The following is a 20,082-nucleotide window of genomic DNA, read 5'->3' on the forward strand; positions in this document are numbered from 1 at the left end:
TAAGATACTGCCAAAATACTGACCCAGACAGACATCTCAAGCTCTGTGTCGAATCGGTACTTTTATAAGCATCGACCAAATGCCATTCGTACAACCAGGTATCAATTGACGTAAAATGTAATATTTTCATATTTTTCACATTTGTTGCTCGTGATATTACGTCCAGTTACCACCCATCCATCCCAAGAGAAAAATAACCATTTGAACTGTTATAGGCGCAAAGTTGAAAAGCCAGCATCTGTGATGGTATGGGGGTGTATTAGTACCCAAGGCATGGGTAACGTACACATCTGTGAAGGCACCATTAATGCTGAAAGGTACATACAAGTTTTGGACCAACATATGTTGTCATCGAAGCAACGTTATCATGGACGCCCCTGCTTATTTCAGCACAACAATGCCAAGCCACATTCTGCATGTATTACAACAGCGTGGCTTCCTAGTAAAAGAGTGAGGGTACTAGACTCACCTGCCTGTAGTCCAGACCTGTCTCCCATTGAAAAAGCCTAAAATACTACAACGGAGACCCCGGACTGTTGAACAACTTAAGCCAGTGGTTCTCAAATGGGGGTACGCATACCCCTGGGGGTACTTGAAGGTATGCCAAGGGGTACGTGAGATTTTTTTTTAATATTCTAAGAAAAGCAACAATTCAAAAATCCTTCTATAAATATATTCATTGAAAAATACTTCAACAAAATATGAATGTAAGTTCACAAACTGTGAAAAAAAAAATGCAACAATGCAATATTCAGAGTTGACAGATAGATTTTTTTGTGGACATGTTTCATAAATATTGATGGTAAAGATGTATTTTTTTGTGAAGAAACGTTTAGAATTAAGTTCATGAATCCAAATAGATCTCTATTACAATCTCCAAAGAGGGAACTTTAAGTTGATGATTACTTCTATGTGTAGAAATCTTTATTTATAATTAAATCAATTATTTATTTTTCAACAAGTTTTTAGTTATTTGTATATATTTTTTTCCAAACAGTTCAAGAAAGACCACTACAAATGAGCAATACTTTGCACTGTTATACAATTTAATAAATCAGAAACTGATGACATAGTGCTGTATTTTACTTGTATTTACTGCTGAATTTCCCCCAGGGATCAATAAAGTACTTTCTATTCTATGTCTCTTTTTTTCAACCAAAAATGCTTTGCTCTGATTAGGGGGTACTTGAATTGAAAAAAATGTTCACGGGGGGTACATCACTGAAAAAAGGTTGAGAACCACTGACTTAAGCTGTACATCAAGCAAGAATGGGAAAGAATTCCACCTGAAAAGCTTCAAAAATTGGTCTCCTCAGTTCCCAAACGTTTACTGTTTGTTGTTAAAAGGAAATGCCATGTAAAACAGTTGTAAAAATGCCCCTGTGCCAACTTTTATGCAACGTGTTGCTGGCAATAAATTATAAGTTAATGATTATTTGCAAAACAAGTTTGAACATTAAATATCTTGTCTTTGCAGTCTATTCAATTGAGGATTTGCAAATCATTGTATTCTGTTTTTATTTACGATTTACACAATGTGCCAACTTCACTGGTTTTGGGTTTTGTACAGAAAACAAGCTTATAATAAAAAAAAAAACGACCTTACAACAGAATACTAATGCACACATGACTTTGCATTTAAAAAGGGAAGGCTGCTTTTTGACCTGCATGTTGTGTGAAAGTGTTCCAAACAAGTTCTTTATAGGATCTTTAAACCCAGATGCTATGGGGCCACACAGGTCGGGAGTCCCTGAGAAGAGCTGCAACATTAACCCGGAGGAGCAGGAACCTTGAAATCAGATCTTTGTGGAGGTACAAATATGTGAACATGCTCAGGAGTGTGAGCCGAAATACTAAATTGAGGGCAGGTTGGTAGTGAGATTACACATAGGGCCCTCACATGCAAGTCTCAAATGATGCAGGTGGGGGTCCAACATAATAGGGGAGCATTCTACAGTAAATGAGGACTCGAGGGCTGGTACACATTAGGTGATATTAAAAGCCGAGCTAGTAGTGGAAATAGTTCATCTGCGCTGATTGAAACGATGAAGGGAACTCCCTAAGAATCACTCCTAAAATCATCCGGGTTTTGAAAGGATTCTTTAAAATAATTTATAATTCTTTTACCAGCTTTCCCACCATCGAATCTGTACAGCCCAGGACAGATGTTCCCGTGTTCTATGCGCCCCCCACCCCAAGCAGCGCTGGGAAACAGCCGGTTTAGCATGTGTGCGCTAATGCCAAGAGACGTACCGTGTGTGTGGGCCGCCTGACGTCCCGCAGGCCAATTCCTACCCTGCTTTAATAGGAACAGATAAGTGGTACGTACCGTGGTGCGGAGGGGCGGGAGAACGAAAGTACGCCTGCTCTAAATAGCAGGGCTTCACAGAACCTGTGGACTAGTTTTCATTGTGCAAGTCTTGTAGTGTCTCCCATACATTCATCCCTTCATGGCGGGCTGCCACGGATGAATTTTGACCACCATGAATAGATTTACCTTTCTACCCGTAAACATGTTCTACTGTATGTTTATGCACGTTTGGGGTGAACTTGTTTTGGTACTGTTTAATTTGAAACTGCAACTTCTAATCAATCACAGCCCTTTTTGGTCATTAAAGTCATTACCAATATGCTATTTGCCAATATGGTGAGAAAAGTTCACTGTTGTTCTGATGAAGCGAAGGTGTACTTCAGCGGCATCCAACTCAAATACAGAGTCGATCAAAATTTAAAACTGAACAAAGCCGCGGGCCAAAGTTGAACAAATTAACCTTTTAATAACAATGTTTGCATTGAATGTTCAACAAGCAAGGCTTATATAACTTTATAGTGACATGCAAAATCGAGTTTCAAATAATAAATAAAAAATATAAATGGCATATCAAATAAAATCTAAATAAAAATGTAATGCCTCTTTTCTTAAGTAAATATCAAAATAAACTTTTTCCACAGGCTAAAAAAAAATTTGAAAATAAAAAAACAATAATGAATGAATCAAACATTCAAGCCCTGAAGTAGCAAGATAAAGTGCATGAATAAAACGTTAATTATTGCTATAACTCAATAATGCAAAATCAACTTTCAAAAAACAAACAAAAAAACATCAACGGTATATTAAATACATTTTAAATAAAAAATTGAATGCATCTTTTCTATTTGCAGCCTTCTGAGGTAAATATCTACATTACCTTTTTTCACAGGCTAATAAATTTGAAAATAAAATAATGAATAAATCAACCATTCAGGCCATTTTACTGCTCAGTTTGCGACACACTGATCTAATCTGATGTGCTCAAGCCAGATAGCTGGCATCTTTGTTCGTAGCAGGGGGTGTATATGGTAGCGTCCCGGAAGAGTTAGTGCTGCAAGGGGTTCTGGGTATTTGTTCTGTTGTGTTTACGTTGTGTTACAGTGCTAATGTTCTCCCAAAATGTTTTTGTCATTCTTGTTTGTGTGGGTTCACAGTGTGGCGCACATTTGTAACAGTGTTAAAGTTGTTTATACGGCCACCCTTGGTGTGACCTGTATGGCTGTTGATCAAGTATGCCTTGCATTCACTTGTGTGTGTGTGTGTGTGTGTGTTTGTGTGTGTGTGTGTGTGTGTGTGTGTGTGTGTGTGTGTGTGTGTGTGTGTAGAAGCCGCATATATTACGTGACTGGGCTGGCACGATGTTTGTATGGAGGAAAAGCAAACATGACGACAGGTTGTAGGGGATGGTAAACTTTTGGGAGGGGCACCGAAATTTGGGAGGGTTGGCAAGTATGAGTATTAGCGGTGATTGCAGTGTTACAAACTCCAGGTTGCATATTTTATGACTGTCTCAGAATCCTGCTCGGAAAGCCCAGGGGTAGTAGTGGCAGCAAGCTAATTTGTGATTTTGGAATAAACACCTTCCACACCGCCCTGAGAAAACTGATGTTTAAGTTTATATGTATACAGCAGAGGTCCGAAAATTATCTTATTGTACAGATAACCAATCCTAGGTGTAGTTCTGTTAGGTACCAATCGTATATATGGAAACACTGGTATCTGTGCCTTTAATAGAATGAGTAGACATTTTTTAATATGCACTTTTTATTGCTGCTTTTATTTATTTATAAATGGTAAATGGGTTATACTTGTATAGCGCTTTTCTACCCTCAAGGTACTCAAAGTGCTTTGACACTATTTCCACATTCACCCATTCACACACACATTCACACTAGGGCTAGGAGATATATCGATACACTCGATATATCGCGGGTTTGTCTCTGTGCGATTTAAAAAATTACTATATCGTGATATTCGAGTATATGTTCTCACACAGTTGCTTTTAGCTGCGGGCATTACACTCAGAATCATAACAAAAAAGTGATAATGGCAGATGCACGCACAGAAAGGGACTTTTGTTTGGACAGACCACAAGTTGGAATTACTTCTGAAATATCAAGAGAATGCTGATTGGGAGTTCTAAAGATTCTTCATCCACTGAAACTCGACTCAATCTACAGCTTCTCCTCGAATACTTGCAGTCATCGACGTCATCATTCTCGGCCACTGAGGTGGCTTCGGTGAAAAGCTTCACTGTTTCCACTTAAGAAAGGTTTTGTGGGGACAGGTCTTTAGTCTAGTGAGGGAGGTGACCAAGAACCTGATGGTCACTCTGTCAGAGCTACAGCCTTCCTCAGTGGAGAGAGGAGAACCTTCCAGAAGGATACTCCACCAATCAGGCCTGTATGAGTGGCCAGAAGGAAGCCATTTCTTAGCAAAAAGTTTTCCAAAATGCAGCTGAGACACTCTCAGACCATGAGAAACTAAATTTTTTGGTCTGAAGAAAGAAAGCTTGAAGTCTTTGGCGTGAATACCGGGCATCATTATTGGAGGTAACCAGGCACCGCTCATCACCAGGCCAATACCATTCCTACAGTGAAGCATGAGGTTGCAGCTTATTTTTTTTCGCAGCAGGAACTGGGAGACTAGTCAGGATAGAAGGAAAGATGAATGCAACATTGTACAGAAACATCCTGGATGAAAACCAGGGAGATTAGGAGGTGTTGCAAAGACAGGTAGGCAAAGAGAAAAGGGCCAAACTGCCCAAAGATAGGTGTGTCAAGCTTGTGGCATCGTTTAAAAAAAGACTTAAGGCTGTAATTGCTGCCAGAGGTGCATCAACAAAGCATTGAGCAAAGGCTGTGAACACTGAGGTACATGTGATTTTTTTTTTGTAACAGATTTGTAGAGACAAGCGTTAGAAAATGGATGAATGGATTTGTAAAATTTAACAAAACATTACAAAACCACTTCTCACATTGTTACTATGGGGTATTCCATTTTGGAATAAGGCTGTAAAATAACAAAATGTGAAAAAAAGTGAAGCACTGTGAATACTTTATGGATGCACTGTGTTTAAAAAATGAATGGCTTTTAAGCATGGGTGATATCTAATTGATGTTCTGGCAGGATTATAGTTAGAATGACAGCTGTGTGTGTTTAGTAAATAGTATCTGGCTGCTAGAGAAATGAGCTACTTATTGTGGCGAACCAGATTAAGGACTACAGTTTAATTGACACATATCAGGGTTTCCCGCAGCGCTTTGTTGTTAAGGCGGCCACCTTAACGACCGAGAGCCACCGCCTAAACTAAAGTCTTTAAAAAAAAAAAAAAAAAAATCTTAACAAATTACTCTGCTTAGTTCTGCGTCTGTCTCTGTCAGTATGTTTCTGCAGCACCCAGCCACAGAACCATCTGATTGGTTACACGCAGACCGGTGACAGCCAAATCAGCAGTGCGTGTTCAGAGCGCATGTAACGTGGAGCGAGCAGAAAGGTGTTTTTAGCAGGAAAGGCAGCGGACTCTCCCCAAATGATAATAAACACCTCCCAGTCAACTACTAGTAACATCACTATGAGCCCATTGACGTTCTAGAAACAAGCGGCAGCTCAGCTTACTCGCAGTCTTTGAGATGAAGGCTAGTTAGCATTTAGCGTAACGTTAGCTCACTGTGCGGTGTGTGTGCGCGTGCGTGCGTGCGTGTGTTACGGACAGCAAAGACCTGTCTGTCTGAGAAAAACAAGCATTATTGACTTACAGTTAAAAACTAAGTTATTTCACTTGACCTTTTTTGTGTTGATTGACCTGTGTTCAAGCAGCAAAAAAGGACATTATGATAAATGAAGAGTTTCTGTCTCTGAGAGTTGATATAATAATGTAACTGCATCATAAAGCCTACATGAACTCCATAGTGTTCAGGGATGAATAGTCTCTCCTATTGCTATTGTACTATTTTTTCCAGCTATAGTTACATTAATCATTAGTAATGTAGCAGTCTAGTTTTGAATGACAGGGTACCTGCTATCACATGTTGATAAAAATATAACATTTACATAATAAAAATCAACTACAGGCTTCCCAAATGCTGTAATAAATTAAGGAGAGACCCCAAAAGGGACAAATGGTAGAAAATGGATGGATGGATGGATGAATGGAGTTGAGCATATGTCAGCATGTGGCTCCACTTTTAATTTTTTTTTTTTCAAACGCTTACTCACAGTAACTCATTAATTTGACTTTGTAGGTCATTAATTTAGTATCTAAGGTAACTAGGACTGTTATGTTTTTACTTTACGGAAAAAATATCGAGATATATATCGTATATTGCCATTCAGCAAATGGAGCGGAAAAAACAACCACAAGTTGTAGGCTTCTTCACGCGACGAAGCCGGCCTACGTCACCGCAGTCTGTAGTCTATTGCCCCCCAGGCTGTGGTGGCAGCGACAAGGTGGAGAGGTGATGGCGACAGGCCGAGTTCCATCGACCCTTACACCCACCCATTCCCTTCCCCGGTCTGTCCGCCGGAGAGACAACACCTTAACTAACACATTTTCAGGGAGAAACACTATTATATAAAAGTATAATTTGGTGAAATTATACATTTTTCAGTTCAAATACGTTTATTCTATTAATAAACGACTTTTTTGCGCTAAATGAGGCATGTCCTCCTAACTTTACACATGCGCATATTGCCCGTCCGCTTAAAAGGGGTGGGGGGGTCGCACTAATATACAACGAAAACTTTAACCTTAGTCCTAACATAAATAATAAATATAAATCGTTTGAGGTGCTTACTATGAGGTCTGTCACACCGCTGCCTCTACACCTGGCTGTTATCTACCGCCCCCCAGGGCCCTGTTCGGACTTCATCAATGAATTCTCAGAGTTCGTTGCTGATCTAGTGACACACGCCGATAATATAATCATAATGGGGGACTTTAATATCCACATGAATACCCCATCGGACCCACCGTGCGTAGCGCTCCAGAGTATAATTGATAGCTGTGGTCTCACACAAATAATAAATGAACCCACGCATCGCAACGGTAATACGATAGACCTAGTGCTTGTCAAGGGGATCACCGCTTCCAAAGTTACGATACTCCCGTATACTAAAGTATTGTCCGATCATTACCTTATAAAATTCGAGGTTCAGACGCATGTTCGTCAAACTAATAATAATAATAACTGCTATAGCAGCCGCAACATTAATACGGCCACAACGACAACTCTTGCTGACCTACTGCCCTCGGTAATGGCACCATTCCCAAAGTATGTGGGCTCTATTGATAACCTCACTAACAATTTTAACGACGCCCTGCGCGAAACCATTGATAACATAGCACCGCTAAAGTTAAAAAAGGCTCCAAAAAAGCGCACCCCGTGGTTTACAGAAGAAACTAGAGCTCAGAAATTATTATGCAGAAAGCTGGAACGCAAATGGCGCACGACTAAACTTGAGGTGCACCATCAAGCATTTAGTGATGGTTTAATAACTTATAAACGCATGCTTACCTTAGCTAAAGCTAATTATTACTCAAATCTCATCCACCGTAATAAAAACGATCCTAAATTTTTGTTTAGTACGGTAGCATCGCTAACCCAACAAGGGACTCCTTCCAGTAGCTCCACCCACTCAGCTGATGACTTTATGCAATTCTTTAGTAAGAAAATTGAAGTCATTAGAAAGGAGATTAAAGACAATGCGTCCCAGCTACAACGGGGTTCTATTAACACTGACACGATTGTATATACGGCGGATACTGCCCTCCAAAATAGTTTCTCTCGTTTTGAGGAAATAACATTAGAGGAATTGTTACAACGTGTAAATGGAATAAAACAAACAACATGTTTACTTGACCCTCTTCCTGGGAAACTGATCAAGGAGCTCTTTGTATTATTAGGTCCATCAGTGCTAAATATTATAAACTTATCACTTTCCTCGGGCACTGTTCCCCTAGCATTCAAAAAAGCGGTTATTCATCCTCTCCTTAAAAGACCTAACCTCGATCCTGACCTCATGGTAAACTACCGACCGGTGTCTCACCTTCCCTTCATTTCAAAAATCCTCGAAAAAATTGTTGCGGAGCAGTTAAATGAACACTTAGCGTCTAACAATCTATGTGAAACCTTTCAATCCGGTTTCAGGGCAAATCACTCGACGGAGACAGCCCTCGCAAAAATGACTAATGATCTATTGCTAACGATGGATTCTGATGCGTCATCTATGTTGCTGCTCCTCGATCTTAGCGCTGCTTTCGATACCGTCGATCATAATATTTTATTAGAACGTATCAAAACACGAATCGGTATGTCAGACTTAGCCCTGTCTTGGTTTAACTCTTATCTTACTGATAGGATGCAGTGTGTCTCCCATAACAATGTGACCTCGGACTACGTTAAGGTAACGTGTGGAGTTCCCCAGGGTTCGGTCCTTGGCCCTGCACTCTTCAGCATCTACATGCTGCCGCTAGGTGACATCATACGCAAATACGGTGTTAGCTTTCACTGTTATGCTGATGACACCCAACTCTACATGCCCCTAAAGCTGACCAACACGCCGGATTGTAGTCAGCTGGAGGCGTGTCTTAATGAAATTAAACAATGGATGTCCGCTAACTTTTTGCAACTCAACGCCAAAAAAACGGAAATGCTGATTATCGGTCCTGCTAGACACCGAACTCTATTTAATAATACAACTCTAACATTTGACAACCAAACAATTAAACAAGGCGACACGGTAAAGAATCTGGGTATTATCTTCGACCCAACTCTCTCCTTTGAGGCACACATTAAAAGCGTTACTAAAACGGCCTTCTTTCATCTCCGTAATATCGCTAAAATTCGCTCCATTCTGTCCACTAAAGACGCTGAGATCATTATCCATGCGTTTGTTACGTCTCGCCTCGACTACTGTAACGTATTATTTTCGGGTCTCCCCATGTCTAGCATTAAAAGATTACAGTTGGTACAAAATGCGGCTGCTAGACTTTTGACAAGAACAAGAAAGTTTGATCACATTACGCCTGTACTGGCTCACCTGCACTGGCTTCCTGTGCACTTAAGATGTGACTTTAAGGTTTTACTACTTACGTATAAAATACTACACGGTCTAGCTCCATCCTATCTTGCCGATTGTATTGTACCATATGTCCCGGCAAGAAATCTGCGTTCAAAGGACTCCGGCTTATTAGTGATTCCCAAAGCCCAAAAAAAGTCTGCGGGCTATAGAGCGTTTTCCGTTCGGGCTCCAGTACTCTGGAATGCCCTCCCGGTAACAGTTCGAGATGCCACCTCAGTAGAAGCATTTAAGTCTCACCTTAAAACTCATTTGTATGCTGTAGCCTTTAAATAGACTCCCTTTTTAGACCAGTTGATCTGCTGTTTCTTTTCTTTTTCTTCTATGTCCCACTCTCCCTTGTGGAGGGGGTCCGGTCCGATCCGGTGGCCATGTACTGCTTGCCTGTGTATCGGCTGGGGACATCTCTGCGCTGCTGATCCGCCTCCGCTTGGGATGGTTTCCTGGTGGCTCCGCTGTGAACGGGACTCTCTCTGCTGAGTTGGACCCGCTTTGGACTGGACTCTTGCGACTGTGTTGGATCCATTGTGGATTGAACTTTCACAGTATCATGTTAGACCCGCTCGACATCCATTGCTTTCCTCCTCTCTAAGGTTCTCATAGTCATTATTGTCACCGACGTCCCACTGGGTGTGAGTTTTCCTTGCCCTTATGTGGGCCTACCGAGGATGTCGTGGTGGTTTGTGCAGCCCTTTGAGACACTAGTGATTTAGGGCTATATAAGTAAACATTGATTGATTGATTGATTAAAAAATACTGTACTTGGATATTTCAGTGTCACACTTTACATGTAAATTGCTTTGTTTTTTTAATTTAGTGTGTTGGCCCTGCGATGAGGTGGCGACTTGTCCAGGGTGTACCCTGCCTTCCGCCCGATTGTAGCTGAGATAGGCGCCAGCGCCCCCCGCGACCCCGAAAGGGAATAAGCGGTAGAAAATGGATGGATGGATGGAAATAGCAACTATAATAATTATAATAATGAGGCCTTGTCAAGCCAAATTTCTTCCCCCCTACAAAAACCTTCCCCCCCATTTACTTCCGGGGTCATAATTAATACAGACGTTTTGTTAACGCTATATTATAAAAATATAACGCTATATTATAAAAATATAACGCTATATTATAATAATATAGACGTTTTGTTAACGCTATATTATTAAGAAAATTAAAAAACAATTTACAAACACAAGCTATGGGATGACGCATTTACTTCCGGGGTCACGTTTCCTCTTATGTCATCCCATAGCTTGTGTTTGTAAATTGTTTTTTAAATTTTTTTATAATATAGCGTTAATAAAACGTCTGTATTTTTATAATATAGCGTTATATTTTTATAATATAGCGTTAACAAAACGTCTGTTTTAATCATGACCCAGGAAGTAAATGGGGGGGGGTTTGTAGGGAGAAGAAATTTGGCGTGACAGCCTAGTTAGACATTGTATGTCATTGATATGGGACATGCAGTCTTTGAGGTTTATTAACTTACTATTATATAGTTGAATATTGTCTTTTAATGCATGTTACCTAATTCGAAATAAACTATGTGCCTCCATACTTTTGTACATCTATAACTCCTTGCCAGTTTACAACAAAGTGTAGGCCACTAAATAGTTGGAAATGTCCACCCACATGATGTTGGAAAATTATTTGGATCTCAAGAAAAATTATTTTCCTAACAAGTGTATGGATCTACTCCAGTTCTTCAATATCTCAAGCTTGTATAGTTGCCTCTAATCCTTTGCTAAACCCAGACATCTGCGCAGCCGATGAAAACAGAACGGTGGCCATATTGAGATGTTTGCCCCCCACAACCAGAAGTAAGGCAGGTTCTAGGTAACGTGGTTGCAACCCAGCAATTTAATCTAAGACCTGCCTTTTCATCCTAATTACCTTTTTAATATCCAGTGCCTTGGCTTTAATGGCTTCAGATCGTCGGGCCATTACGACTTCATCTTGAGTCGTCTTGGCCTCTGCGCTGGGAGGGGCCACCTCTACCACCACCTTCTCCTCTACGTCTGCGCCGGAGTCAGAGGGTTGTTCCTATTGGGAGAGCAAAAAGGTCAAGAGTCAACAGCGAGGTCACCAGGTTCACAAACTGGTTCTGATTTCAAAGCGCTTTCAAATAAGACACAACTTTGCTCTTGAAGTAGTGTTGAGTTCTTGTTTTGGTACGAGCGCCTGTTTACGCGAGTCACATGTCGACAGCAGAGATGACACAAACGCATCTAAAACACTTGAATACTATTTTAGTATACAAAGACCATACAATGCTCATGTCAGTTCCTTATTTTTAACTACCGAATAAGCACTCTACAGAGTCTATTAACATCACTATTAGGGCTTGGCGGTGGCCTTTTTTTAATATTTCGATAATTTTAGGCCATATCGCGGTACATGATATATATCTCGATATTTTGCCTTAGCCTTGAATTAACACTTGATACATATAATCACCGCAGTATGATGATTCTGTGTCTACATTGAAACATTCTTGTTCATACTGCATTAATACATGCTCATTTTAAACTTTCATGCAGAGAGGAAAATCACAACTAAGTCCATTGACCAAAAGTGTATTTATTAAACAGTTATTAAGCAACGGCAAAAACTTTCATGTCATTTCATAACAGAAATTGCAAGATTGTCAGAGAAATTTTAAAACAAGCTATTAGTGCACTCTTATGTATGATGTCACTAAGATGACATATCAAAACAACACTAAAAAAGTGCACTTTTTGTACAGAATGCCACTAAAGTAATTTAAAACAAATAAAGTGCACTTTTGTGCATGTCTCACAAGATATTTCAATAAGTGTCAAATAAAAATGAGCTGCATAATAGGAAATAAAATAGTATTCGTCCTTTGCTATGTGGTAGGTTCCTGCGGACATTATCTCCTTTTGTTGTTGTTTCATACGGTGTTGATCTGGAAATGTTTGCCTCGGCATTTTGTGGGTGTGGCACAGAATGGAGATGTTGACATGCGGAGTAAGCACTCTTCATTCTTTAGCAGGTGACTTTTCAAATGATGCTACATATTAGCAGTAATGCTACTTTTGGTAGCAACGCTTTTGCCCAACACTTAATAAATTACGGTTCTCTGTTCGACATATTCCCACTTGAAGTCAAACCACCCCCAGACGATGGAGCCCCTGCTGTTTTTCTTGGGCATTAATTCTTCCTCCATCTGTTACCAGATTCGCACCTTCTTTCTCTCGTATTACCACCCGCACCACAGCTAACATTACCCATGCTATCTCTCTGCTCCGGGTATAAGTATGTGACGTATGACGTGACAGTATGTGACATGTGTAAGAAGGTGCGCTTGCTGTCTGTGAGAAGGAGAGACAAGAAAGAGTGGGAAGAGCCTGTAGTGTAATGCCAGCAGCTGAAAGCAACTGCGTGAGAATGTATACTCGAATATCACGATATAGTCATTTTCTATATCGCACAAAGACAAACCCGCGATATATAGAGTATATCGATATATCGCCCAGCCATAATCACTATTACATATTCTTAATCCTTTCTTCTCCATTAGAAAAAAACTTAGTGCACATTAGAAATATCAGTAACTGCTGAGACACAGAGAATGTGTTAGAATAAAAAACTACTTCCTCCTAGTCTTTTTCGGACATGTTGAATTGTGCAAGTGCAAACGTGATGTACCATAATCTGGTCTGAAATTAACTAGATCCTTACCATTGACAATGAAGCCGTTTGAGGAGTTTCCTCCACGGGGCTGCTCGGAGTGGGCACTGTTACAGTCAGGGTTTCATCTATTGAACGAAAAAGAAATAGTACGACAAAATTTAAGGCAAAACAGGCAGTGGATCAAAAGAAATAGTAAGACAAAATTTAAGGCAAAACAGGCAGTGGATCAAGTACCAACCAAATATTGGGTACGTTCATGCTTGTCATGTCGGCTTGAGGGAGAAATGGCAACTCTTGGTTTGGTCAAGTGTGAACGCAATCATATATACCCGAGGTTGAGAGATTATTACCAAGTAAAGCATATCAATTAGAGACAGGTCTTATCTCAAAACACTTTTGGTTGGGATGACCCTCAGTCATGAAAGCTGTTCAATCGACTCCTTACTTTATGTATACGTTTACTGCAAAGACTTTCAGTTTCAGTTTACTTTTCAGTTTATGGCCCCGACTTGAGTACCGAACCACAAGTGTGAACACAGTCTTAATTAAACAGTCTCTAAAAGAGTTGCATGGATTTTTACTGTTGCATTTCCTGGATCAACATGTTACAGGTGATAATGATCGCTGACTATAAACTTTGCACATCTTAAGTTTATCCAGCAGTTTAATCACCTAAAATTGAATGTTTGTAAAAAAAATAAAAAATAAAAAAGAAGATAGTTCTATATGTTTATAGACACTGAGATAATGCACACCAAAACCCCACAACCCCACTTCAGCATGCTCCCCTGGCTTAATTAGTGTTCCAGATGGAAGTGGGCGGTACAACAGTTTTTTTCTCAGGTTTATTGCATCTTCAAAAGGTTGGAGCAACAAAGAACTACATTTTCAGCACATAAATACGCTTGTGCAGCTTTGGAAAAAATCAAAGCAAAAGCCATTACGATTCGCGCTCGCTCTAATGATCTCCACCTTGTCGAATGAATTGAAAACATCTCTTGTAAACCCGGGCCTTATTTTTCCTTGGGTGGACATAAAAGTCCTGAAGCGAGCATGTGAAATGAGGAATCCAACGTGATCCTGAGGACATGGTTGAGCCTCAAGGCAATCTACTCCCTCGCTGAGGAGGTCAGGATGTGAAGCCGAAGGACCCAAATTTTTTTTTTACCCCCATCCCCAAACTATGAAAGTGCATGTGATGGTTGTGCCGATAATAAATTAACATGTGACCAACTAGCATTACACGCCACCTCTGGAAACAAATGCCTTCATGGGAAGGTTTCATTTTACTGGACAGTTAGGTGATAAGCATCATAATGATTTATGCTTCGTTGACAGTGAGATGTGAGGATAACGTATTCATGTGTGTCCTTAATATTCCATAAGGTGTTGAAATAACACAAACAACTACCGTATTTTTCGGATTATAAATCGCTCCGGAGTATACGTCGCACCGGCCGAAAATGCATAATAAAGATGGAAAAAAACATACGTCACTAACATAAAATCTTCATATTTAATTGCGGGCCGCGTGTCTGAGACCCCTGGTTTATACATAGCACAAAGCAAAAAAAAAAATCTGTATACAGTGTTATTTCATTACAAATTTCAAGAGTCTTGTGGCTCCCATTATTTTCTTTATTTTGTGAAATGGGTAAAAATGGTTCTTTGAGTGGAAAAGGTTGCTGACCCCTGCACTAGGTCTATCGTAAAACCGTTGCGATGTGTGGGTTCATTTATTTTTTGAGTAAGACCACAGCTATCAATTATAGTCTGGAGCCCCACGCACGGTGGGTCCGATGGGGTATTCATATGGATATTAAAGTCCCCCATTCTAATTATATTATCGGCGTGCGTCACTAGATCAGCAACGAACTCTGAGAATTCACTGATAAAATCCGAAAAGGGCCCTGGGGGGGCGGTAGATATGGATAACAGCCAGGTATAGAGGCAGCGGTGTGACAGACCTCATAGTAAGCACCTCAAATGATTTATATTTATTATTTAGGTTAGGACTAAGGTCAAAGTTTTCGTTGTATATTAGTGCGACCACACCCCACCCGTTTTAAGGGGACGGGCAATATGCGCATTCGTAGTTAGGAGGAGATGTGTCATTTAGCGCAAAAAAGTCGTCTGGTTTAAGCCAGGTTTCGCTGAGACCGATGACATTAAGATTGCTGTCTCTAATGACCTCATTAATTAATAACGTTTTGGGAGACAATGATCTTATGTTTAAAAAGCCCATATTATAGGTAGTGGGCTGTTTTAAGGAGTTTTTGATCAAACTATCCGTAGTAGCAATATTAATAATGTTGCGTTTATTATGCGTAGTGCACTTAAAATAATTACGACCATATCTAGTAATTGATATGACGGGAATTTTCAGATTGTTTGCTTGGTGCTGCGATAAACTGAACGCATCATAATTTGCCACTTCAGTAGAACGCATGTCCAACAGAAAAAACATTATGTGAGTTGTGAATTATTCTAAGAAAATTGCTATGTGTGCAGGGATTATCAGACCTGCCGCTGACTAGTTCTAATTTAACTGACTCCTCACCCAGAGTAGCAGGCTTGCGTATTCTATTTAAATCCAGCTTCAGGTAGTCCAGTTTGTTCTCCAGGGAGCGGACGTTTGAAAGCAGGATGGAAGGAAGCGGCGTTCTGTCGGGATTAGCCTTTTGCTTTGTTGCTAGCCCCGCTCGGCATCCCCACTTCTGCTTCCGATCACACTGCTTACGTGTCTTTGTTGACGGTCCCCGCTGGTACTATACTCCGCTGCGTCAAAGGGCGCTGGGTGTAACCGGCGAAAATATGATATAGACATAATATATCAGTATATACAATATACTGTACACATGTTACGTAAATATTACGTATATTTGTTATTTTTATATCACTATATTTAGTCTATTCATTCCTGCATTATCCTTTCCATCCTTACACTTTCCATTATTGTAACTGAGCTACTGTTTGGAACAATTTCCTTTGAAGATCATTAAAGTTTGTCTAAGTCTAAGTCTTTTAAAACATTTCCTGTATAGATAAATGTTTCATGCTGGCAACAGTTTGACCCTAAAACAACTTAATTCACTTGACATTAATTAATTTGGGAAGAATAGCTTTGAAAGCACACAAAATGGAACTGGATTGTGTTCGTACCATGATGTTGCATTTGTTTTCATTCCATCATCTCAGCTGTTCATTAGCCACAAAAATGCTTACTCTTTGGAGGCTGGGCAGAGCCTTTGTCCGACTCAGAGGAGCAGGTCTTCTTGGCAGGTAGAGGGCCTTTCCTCTTTCCGGAAAAACGCTCAGACTCGTTCTTGGAGGGCCTGTGATGACTACGATCCTTTTGACTGAAAGGGAACCACGACATGAAAATAAGGCAAGATATAGTTTAAATGCGTCCTGTCAAACCATTCATTTTGAATTTTGATTAATCGTGATGATTGCAGTAAATTATTTGCTTGCATAATTTAAATTACCGTATTTCTTTGAATTGCCGCAGGGCATATAGTATGCGCCTGCCTTGAATTACTGCCGGGTCAAACTCACTTCGCAAAATAATTAGCGCATGCTTAGTATTACCGCTTGGTCAAACTTGTGACATCACGAGTGACACATCCCCAGTCATCATTTTCAAAATGGAGGAGGCTGATTTCAATACCGGTAATTTGAAATTGTATAAAGGGAAGACGATTAAGAGCTATTCAGTAGGATTTAAGGTCCAAGCTTACATCACACTAAAATTTTTACTGCATGCCTTTGGTAAGTGCAGGAGTGAGGAGAGGTTTTAAAGTAATTAGTGCATGCTTACTTTTACCACATGCCTTTGGTAAGCGCAGGAGTGAGAAGAGGTTTTAAATTAATTAGCGCCCTGGCGGCAATTCAACGAAATACGGTAACTTTTAAAAAGACCCCAATATTTTGACATGAATGCAATTTTATTGTTAGAATGTTGTACCCGATATTAAAAAAAACATATTGTACTTAAAAGCACATTATGTATTTACCCTAAACTTGGCAACAGTTTGGAAAAAGTTAAATCTATATACTCAGGGCATTTAACCGATCGCAACTGGACGAGAAGATGTTTCGCCTCTGATCCAATAGGCCTCGTCAGTTCATGCTTTTAGACCTACATTGCTCAGATCTAGTCTTATGGACGGATTGGTTAGATCTAGGCTAGCGGCTGGTGCAAACACCCCAAGTATTTACACTCCAACAACAGGAGGGTGTGCCTGGGCAAGGATGGTTCTGCCTTATCGTGGTGAGAAAAACTCTGACATATAGTATTGCTAAGTATGTGGCCACCATCTTAGCACCTTTGTGCTATGATGTCCAATGTTCCATGGACTTTGTGGCGAAGATCAGAGACCTAAAACTGGACAACATTGGTTTCATTCAACGTCACCTCCCTATGACAACCCAGGATGCAGTAGAGACTGTAAGGCAACGTCTACTAGGTGATTGATTTTCTCTCTCTCTCTCTCTGTGTGTGTGTGTGTGTGTGTGTGTGTGTGTGTGTGTGTGTGTGTGTGTGTGTGTGTGTGTGTGTGTGTGTGTGTGTGTGTGTGTGTGTCAGTCATTGGTACTTTAACTTTAACTTACTGTGTGGAACAATTTCCGTTGTGAATCAATACAGTTTGTTTAAGTGCCGAAGTGCGAAACGCTGGTGAGTCGTCACATATAATTGCACTGTTGAAGGACAATGTCATGGCTGTCTTGAGTTTCCAATCATTTCTACAACTCTTATTTTTTTTAGATAGTGATTGGAGCACATACTTGTTGGTCACAAAAAAAAATTCATGAAGTTTGGTTATTTTATGAATTTATTATGGGTCTACTGAAAAGGTGACCAAATCTGCTGGGTCAAAAGTATACATACAGCAATGTTAATATTTGGTTGCATGTCCTTTGGCAAGTTTCACTGCAGTAAAGCGCTGTTGGTAGCCATCCACAAGCTTCTGGCAAGCTTCTGGTTGAATATTTGACCACTTCTCTTGACAAAATTGGTGCAGTTCAGCTAAATTTGTTGGTTTTCTGACATAGACTTTTTTCTTCAGCATTGTCCAGACATTTAAGTGAGGACTATGGGAAGACCATTCTAAAACCTTAAGTCTAGTCTGATTTAGCCATTCCTTTACCACTTTTGACGTGTGTTTGGGGTCATTGTCCTGTTGGAACACCCAACTGCGCCCAAGACCCACCCTCCGGGCTGATGATTTTAGGTAGTCCTGAAGAATTTGGAGTTAATTCTCCTTTTCATTGTCCCATTTACTCTCTGTAAAGCACCAGTTCCATTCGCAGCAAAACAGGCCCAGAGCATAATACCACCACCACTATGCTTGACGGTAGGCTGGTGTTCCTGGGGTTAAAAGCCTCACCTTTTCTCCTCCAAACATATTGCTGGGTATTGTAGCCGAACAGCTCAATTTTTGTTTAATTTGACCACAGAACTTTCCTACAGAAGGTCTTATCTTTGTCCATGTGATATCAGATTAAACAAAATTTGATGATAGGAACTACTGGTTAGAGCCGTGTATACAGAGAGTATGGCCAACTCTGTTTCAAAGTCGGTAGCAAACATGGCGCCCTGTATTGATTTAGGAGATTCTCTGGCAATTCCCTGATTGGTCGGAAGGCCCTCACGTGACTATAGGGCGTCATGTTTGCTACAACCCTTGCAACAGAGTTGGCCATACTCTCTCTATACACGGCTCTGCCATTAGTGGTACACCAAAGTGTTTTATTTTTAAATATTCAAACACAATGTTACTGTTCAACTACCGTATTTCCTTTAATAGCCGCCAGGGCGCTAATTAATTTAAAACCTCTTCTCACTCCTGCGCTTATTCAAGGCACGCGGTAAAAGTAAGCAGGCGCTTATGAATTTAAAACCTCTTCTTACCCGTGCGCTTACCAATAGCATGCAGTAAAAAATTGAGAGTGATTAAAAAAAAATAATAATAATAAAAAATTATTCTGCGGCTGCGGCCCAGTGGTTGGCGACCACTGCTCTACAACATGTCATCGCGACCGCCTTTACACATCGCTATCTGCGTGCCGGCCGGACGCATGCATTTCACTGCTTCTCATACGAGATTGCAATGCATACTTGGTCAACAGCCATACCTTTTACACTGATGGTTGTGATATAAACAACTTTAACACTCTTACTAATATATGCCACACTCTGTGAACCCATACCAAACACATTTCTGGAGAACATGGCTCTGTAACACATTATAAACGCAACATAAAAATGACCCACAATGCCATCCATCCATGACTCTTTGCTATATTATACACGCGCCCACCTCAACCAACGCATGGAGGGGGGGGGGTTTGGTGCTAGCGAGGTGTTTGATATAGCCAAGAGTCATGGATGCATGGCATTGTGGGTAATTCTTATGTTGTGTTTATAATGTGTTACAGAGCCGATGTGCTCCCGAAATGTGTTTGGTGTGGGTTCACAGAGCGTGGCACATATTAGTAAGAGTGTTAAAGTTGTTTTATATCACAACCATCAGTGTGATCTGTATACCTGTGGAACAAGACCCCTGGTTTATACATAGTAAAAGTTTAAAAAAAACTCCTCCGCCATTTTGAAAATGACAACAGGGAAAGCGTCACTCGTGACGTCACAAATTTGACCCGGCGGTAAAAGTAAGCATGCGGTAATAAATTTGGGGAGCGAGTTTGACCCGGCAGTAATTCAAGGCAGGCTTATATTACATGCCCAGCGGCTATCCAAGGAAATACAATATATGTAATATTACAATGGCCAAAATATTACATATACTTGCTAAATAAAACCTCTGCCTTGTTTTTAATAAATACTTAGGCCTACTATTCTATCGTAACTTATTATTGGTCATTATGGTGGTACTTGGAGAGCCAAGCGTTTTCTGAGGTGGTACTTGGTGAAAAAACTTAGAGAACTGCTGCTGAAGAAGTCCGTTCTCCAATGTAATGGTACAATATTATTACTTCATAAAACTACTGTAGTTGTTAGTAATACTTTCTATCGT

General features: G+C 40.3%; 1 protein-coding gene across 5 annotated transcripts in view; it reads right to left on the reverse strand.

Moving 5' to 3' along the window:
- LOC133562931 (periphilin-1-like) overlaps positions 1–20,082 on the reverse strand; it is a 94,337-nt gene that overhangs the window by 13,780 nt on the left and 60,475 nt on the right. For all 5 annotated transcript variants that reach the window (XM_061916768.1, XM_061916769.1, XM_061916770.1 and 2 more), the window contains 3 exons: positions 16,271–16,404; positions 13,094–13,170; positions 11,282–11,431 (listed from right to left, as the gene is read on the reverse strand). In XM_061916768.1, coding sequence (XP_061772752.1) covers positions 11,282–11,431; positions 13,094–13,170; positions 16,271–16,404 — 361 coding nt within the window. The remainder of the gene's footprint in view (positions 1–11,281; positions 11,432–13,093; positions 13,171–16,270; positions 16,405–20,082) is intronic.

This window comes from Nerophis ophidion, linkage group LG12 (assembly GCF_033978795.1).
Source record: "Nerophis ophidion isolate RoL-2023_Sa linkage group LG12, RoL_Noph_v1.0, whole genome shotgun sequence".
Lineage (NCBI taxonomy): Eukaryota > Metazoa > Chordata > Actinopteri > Syngnathiformes > Syngnathidae > Nerophis > Nerophis ophidion.